The sequence below is a fragment of the Myotis brandtii genome, unplaced genomic scaffold (genome assembly GCF_000412655.1).
Source record: "Myotis brandtii unplaced genomic scaffold, ASM41265v1 scaffold114, whole genome shotgun sequence".
Taxonomy (NCBI): domain Eukaryota; kingdom Metazoa; phylum Chordata; class Mammalia; order Chiroptera; family Vespertilionidae; genus Myotis; species Myotis brandtii.
Window position 1 is genome coordinate 870887 of NW_005353927.1, and position 6497 is coordinate 877383.

General features: G+C 52.4%; 1 protein-coding gene and 1 long non-coding RNA gene across 2 annotated transcripts in view; one reads left to right on the forward strand and one right to left on the reverse strand.

The window, feature by feature from the left end:
• LOC102247978 (C5a anaphylatoxin chemotactic receptor 1) overlaps positions 1-4885 on the forward strand; it is an 11186-nt gene extending 6301 nt beyond the window's left edge. The window contains exon 2 of the mRNA XM_005857840.2: positions 3542-4885. Coding sequence (XP_005857902.1) covers positions 3542-4600 — 1059 coding nt within the window. The 3' untranslated portion in view covers positions 4601-4885. The remainder of the gene's footprint in view (positions 1-3541) is intronic.
• Positions 4778-6497, reverse strand: part of LOC106727886 — a 24016-nt gene continuing 22296 nt past the window's right edge. The window contains exon 3 of the long non-coding RNA XR_001364136.1: positions 4778-4850. This is a non-coding gene — a long non-coding RNA (uncharacterized LOC106727886). The remainder of the gene's footprint in view (positions 4851-6497) is intronic.

Here is a 6497-nt window from a genome sequence, read left to right on the forward strand (position 1 = left end):
TCCCCCTCCTCCCTCCTTCCCTGATTTCTAAGAGGAAGGGAGAGGGAGAGAGACAGAAACATCAATGATGAGGCATGTGCCCTGACCGGGAATAGAACCAGTGAACTGTTGGTTCATGGGGTTGATGCTCAATCACTGAGCCACACCAGCCAGGCTAATTTTTATTTAAAAAAATAGATTTTGAGAGAGAGAGAGAGAGAGAGAGAGGGAGAGAGAGAGAAACATAGCAAAAGCATAAACACAATACTTGTCACCCTCAATAAAAGTATCATCGATTCCTTCTTATTGTCAAATATCCAGTCCACTTGAAGAAAAAATTTTTTTTTATTGATTTCAGAGAGAAAGGGAGAGGGAGAGAGAGAGAAAAACATCAATGATAAGAGAGGCTGCCTCCTGTGCACCTTACACTGAGGATCAAACCCGCAACCTGGGCATGTGCCCATGTGCCCTGACCGGGAGTCGAACCGTGACCTCCTGGTTCAGAGGTCGATGCTCAACCCCTGAGCCACGCCGGCCGGGCTGGCCAGGCCACTTTTAAATTCCCCACAGTGTCTCAAACTGTCTTGTTTCCCAGTCGATTATTCCAACCAGGATCCAAACGAGGTCTCCATGTTGCCTTTGGTTGATATGCCTCCTAAATCTCTTTTAATCCATGACACTTCCCTTTCCTTCTTTCTTTTTTTTAAAAAAATGCTATTTATGAGGGGGAGAAACCCGACCATTTATCCTGTAGTGTCTCCCACGGTCTGATCGGGTTGGTTTCGTCCCCGTGGTATTATTTATTGTGTTCCTCTCGCCCTGCCTTTCCTGTAAACTCCTAGTTTTAGATTTAGAACCTTGGTTAGATTCATGTTAATTTTTTTTTTTTTTGGCAAAAATTACTTCATAGGTGGTGCTGGTTCCCTTCTATTGCCTCACACCAGAGAGTACAGGAAGTCTCGTTCTTCTTGGGGTGCTGGGTTGATTGCTGGGCTCGGGGTGCCAGCCCTACCTGTCGACGGTCAAGTTCCTGTCAATCTTTCACCTGGTGGTTTTAATCAGATGTCGATGGTCACCACCCAGATCCATTATTTCCTTAATTCCATCATTCCTCCCACAGCTGTTAGTCTTCGATTCTCCTCTAAGGAACCACTTCCCGCCCTGGCTGGTTTGGCTCGGTGCATAAACTGTAGGCCCGTGGACTGAAGGATCCCGGGTTCGATTCCAGCCAAGGGCACACACCGCCGTCACAGGCTCTATCCCCAGCGCTGTTCTCTGTTCAGAGCCTGTGCGAGAGGCAACCAACCTCTGTGTCTCTCTCACACCGATGTTTCTCTCTCTGTCTCTCCTCCTCCCTTCCACGCTCTCTAAAAATCAATGAGAAAATATCCTCAGGTGAGGACTAACAAACTAAAAAAAACCCTGACTCTTACTCTAAACACAAATGGCAGGATAAATGCTTGATTCCTTCCCGTTCCAGAACGTGAAGGTGACTATGGGTTTGCATGTTTTTAGTATCGATGTGAACTCAGATCTTTATATATAAACTAGAGGCCCGGTGCCCGGATTCACGCACCGGTGGGGTCCCTCGGCCTGGCCTGCGTCCTCTAGCAATTCAGGACCTCTCAGGGGATGTTGGAGAGTCGGTTTTGTCCTGATCCCTGCAGGCCAGGCCGAGGGACCCCACCGGTGCACGATTGGGGCCGGGGAGGGGCCGAGGGAGGGCTCCAGGGCGTGTCCAGCTGTCTCGCCCAGTCCCGATTGGCTGGACCCCAGCAGCAAGCTAACCTACCGGTCAGAGCATCTTCCCCCTGGTGGTCAATGTGTGTCATAGGGACTGGTTGAACGGTCAGACACTTAGCATATTAGGCTTTTATTATATAGGATTATTATATAGGATGTGTGTCATTCCCTCACAGTTCTTATTATCAGGTACTCAAGTTTTCCCGTCTTTGACTAGTGGGAACCCTCTCTTTGACATGTCCTTGTTAAAAATTTCCTTACTTTCTGAGAGGTTCTGGGGTCATCATATCTATTTCCTGTCCCAGAACAGGAATCAACCCTTCTCCAAGGAGTCCTGGTTGTTTGAATGGCAAATGGTAATTAGAGATCATAATCTTTGTTCTTTTTTAAAACTGATTTTTTTTTTTTTTTTGGTTAATCCTCACCCGAGGATATTTCTCCACTGATTTTTAGGGAGAGTGGAAGAGAGAGGGAAAGAGAGAGAAACATCGCTGTGAGAGAAACACATCGATTGGTTGCCTCCTGCACGAGTCCTGGCCAGGACTGGGCGGGGGAGGAGCCTGCAACCGAGGTACGCGTGCTCGACCGCAGTCGAACCCGGGACCTTTTGGTCTGCAGGCCGATGCTCTATCCACTGAGCCAAACCGGTTAGGGTGACACTTGTGTTCTTTCCACATCGTGGCTATTGTACATGAACACAGGGGTACGTACATCTAGTGCAATAAGTGCTTTTGATTCTTTAAAATATTGCATTACGATATGATTTGTCTTGGTGACTCCATCTTTCGGTGTCCCGCCTCTCCCCCCTGCCTTAAAGGTTGTGCCTGAGTACGGGGGGCCTTGGGGAACTGCTGTCTGCTCCAGGGCGCCACTCACAGACAGAACACAGAGCTGCCCCCGTGGGTGCCAGGCAGCAAAAGGGGGTGATGTGGTGGTGAGGGGTAACCGGGACCCTGGTTATAGTTACAGCATCGCAGTTACAGCATCGCAGTGTGTGGGTGATATTAAGCATGTCTAACAAGCAGCGTGTCATGGGTTGTGACCACAGCTTGCAGCAAGCCTAGGCGTTAATCATTTGATTGCTGAATTGTGGGGACATCCAGGAACTTCAAGGGGAGGTGGCGGGGAGGCGGGGGCCCGGGAGTCCAATCAGCAAGGAAGAATTTTCCATCTACACTAATAAAAGAGAAAGATGCAAATTGGCCGTACCTTCGCGACGCCCACCAGCCAACCGGGAGTGACTATGCAAACTAACCCAACAAAGATGGTGGGTTAATTTGCATATGCAGGCGCCCAGCGGCCGTGGGTGGGGCAAGATGCTTGTGTTGTCGCCATGGCGATGATGCAGGCATTCCGCACCGCCCCAGCGGCTCCGGACCTCAGGGCAGTGTGGGAAGGTGGAAAGGTGGCTCTGGCTGGAGCAAAGGCGGTGCTGGCAGCCAGGGGAAGGAAGGCCCATTCTTCCACAAATCTTCGTGCATCGGGCCTCTAGTCTATAATAATAAAAGCGTAATATGCTAATTAGACCGGACATCCTTCAGGATGACCTTCTGGACAAAGCTGGGGCTCCCAGGTGCCTGCCGGCGGCGGGAGGGAAGCCAGTGCCGGCAGCCTGGGGAAGGAAGGCTACTCCTGCACGAATTTCGTGCATCGGGCCTCTAGTATTTTAATAAGTGATGCGACACCCCTGCTGACTCTCAGCAGGCCCCCATTTCCTGGAGAAAACTGGGGTGATGGGCTCAAAGCCACATGGCTCTGGTGGACCCCCTGGCACCTGTCTGCAGACTCACCTTCTCCCTGCCTCTCTGCTTCCACCCAGGACGCCCTGGAAGACTACAACTATGACTACAATTACACCTTGGACCCCATCAGCCCAGTGGATAACACTTCCTACGCCGCGAGGCTGAGCACCCCGGACGTGCTCGCCCTGGTGATCTTTGCGGTGGTCTTCCTGGTGGGAGTGCCCGGCAACATCATGGTGCTCTGGGTGACGGGGATCGAGGTCCGCCGAGCCATCAATGCCATCTGGTTCCTCAACCTGGCCGTGGCGGACCTGCTCTCCTGCCTGGCGCTGCCCGTCCTGTTCGTGACGATCCTGCATCACAATCACTGGTATTTTGGGGACGCCGCCTGCCACATCCTCCCCGCCCTCCTCCTGCTCAACCTGTACGCCAGCATCTTGCTCCTGGCCGCCATCAGCGCCGACCGCTTTCTGCTGGTGTCCAACCCCATCTGGTGTCAGAACTACCGAGGGGCAACGCTGGCCTGGGTGGCCTGTGCCGTGGCCTGGGGCCTGGCCCTGCTGCTCACCATCCCCTCCTTCGTGTTCCGGAAGCTGTACATAGAAGCCTTCCCACCCAAGACGGAGTGTGTCGTTAGCTACGGCCGCAACGGTTCCCAGAAGGAGAGGGCCGTGGCCACCGTCCGGCTGTTCGTGGGCTTTCTGTGTCCGCTGGTGGTCCTCGCCATCTGCTACAGCTTCCTCCTGATCCGGGCCTGGAGCCGCAGCGCCACACGCTCCACCAAGACGCTCAAGGTGGTGGTGGCGGTGGTGGCCAGCTTCTTCGTCCTCTGGCTGCCCTACCAGGTGTCCGGCATGCTGCTGGCGTTCTTCCACAATAAACACCACCACTTCAGAGCCGCGTCCCGGTTCGACGCCCTGTGCGTCTCCATCGCCTACGTCAACAGCTGCATCAACCCCATCATCTACGTGGTCGCCGCCCAGGGCTTCCACGCCCGGCTCCTCAAGTCCCTCCCCGCCAGGCTGCGCAACGTGCTGACCGAGGAGTCCACGGTCAGGGAGTCCAAGTCCTTCACGTCCAAGTCCTTCACGCTCTCCACGCTGGACAGCCAAGCCCAGAAGAGCCAGGCGGTGTAGGGGGCACCCGCCCGCCACTCTGCCTTCCTTCTGCTCCATTCTCTTCTGCTTCTTTCCGCTCAGCCCTGGGTGAGCTGGTGGTGTTTCAGTGAGCTCTCGTCCATCCTGCCTCATTTCCAAGACCAACCAAGACTGCCTGCTGGGGCCACACAACCTTTCTCCTCACCTAAGGACGTGGAAACACAGACACCAATTTGCCAGGAGTTGCCCTGGTCGGCTTGGCTCAGTGGACAGAGCGTCGGCCTGCGGACTGAAGGGCCCCGGGTTCGATTCCCAGTCAGGGCACCTGCCCGATCCTCAGTAGGGGGTGTGCAGGAGGCAGTCAATCAATGATTCTCTCTCATCATTGATGTTTCTGTCTCTCTCTCCCTTTCCCTTCCTCTCTGAAATCAATAAAAATATATTAAAAAAATATGTATATATACCAGGCACTTGTTTGCTCCGGGAGAGAGGGTGCAAAGAAAATACAGTAAAACCTAGGCCAGGTGACTCAGTGGATGGGAGCGGCGTCTCATATGCCAAGAGGTGGCGGGTTCGATTCCTGGTCGGAGCACAAACCCAGGTTGTGGGTTTGATCCCTGGTCTGGGCACGTAAGGGAGGCAACCGATCTATGTTTCTCTCTCTCCCTTCCTCTGAAATCAATTAAAAAATGTATTTATTAAAAGAAAGAAAATACAGTAAAACCATAGAATACAGAGGCATGGAAACATTCTAATCTTTCAAAAATGGTTATGTATTTATTTTATGGGGAGTTGGAAAAAATATGTAACTGGTGTCTCTAACGTTATTCTTGTTTAGGACAAAACAAATTACACGGACCTACGCCCGGCCAGCATGGCTCAGTGGTTGAGCATCGACCTATGAACCAGGAGGTCACAGTTCGATTCCTGTTCAGGGCATATGCCCAGGTTGTGTGCTCAATCCCCAGTGTGGGGCGTGCAGGAGGCAGCCAACTGATGATTCTCTCTCATCATTAATGTTTCTATCTCTCTCTCTGAAACCAATAAAAACATATTAAAGCCCTAGCTAGTTTGGCTCAGTGGATAGAGCATTGGCCTGTGGACTCAAGGGTCCCGGGTTCGATTCCAGTCAAGGGCACATGCCTGGGTTTCGGGCTCAATCCCCAGTAGGGGGCGTGCAGGAGGCAGCCGATCAATGATTCTCTCTCATCGTTGATGTTTTTCTTCCCCTCTCTCTCTCCCTCTCCCTTCATCCCTGAAATTAATAAAAATATATATTAAAAAAGTACACGGACCTACTAAGCTTCTGAAAGTGAGTTGATTTCAAGAAAAAAAGAAGTTAAAATGTTGCTTAAATGGGCTTTAAAACAGTTTTAAGTAAGAAGATGGCATGTGGATATGGAGAAAACCCCGCAAGAGGAAGGCGGGGCGTGGGAGTCCCTGATCGGGCCCCGCCCGGCCATGTGGTCACGGAGGAATTTGTCTTTTTATTGTGTAAACTACTGTTCATTTACAGTTAAACTTTTTATTTGGACACCATTGCAGACTGCCGTGCAGCGGTCAGTAATCAGACAGAGGGGTCGTGTGTCCCCTTGACTGCTTCCCTCAGGGGGAACATCTTGCAAAACAAAGTTGAGAAATCACAGCCGGGATGTTGACACTGTTACCACGCAGGTAGAGGACACTTTCGTCACCAGGATCCCTCGTGACCCCTTTTTCCTGCCACCCCCACTTCCCTCCACTCTCCTCAGCCTTGTCCCCAACCACGGGCAACCACCTGAACTGCACCTGCACCTGCACCTCCCACTCCAACTCCCCTCCCCCTCCCCCTCGACCCCTTTTTGCCACCCCCACTTCCCTCCACTCTCCTCAGCCTTGTCCCCAACCACGGGCAACCACCTGAACTGCACCTGCACCTGCACCACCCACTCCAACT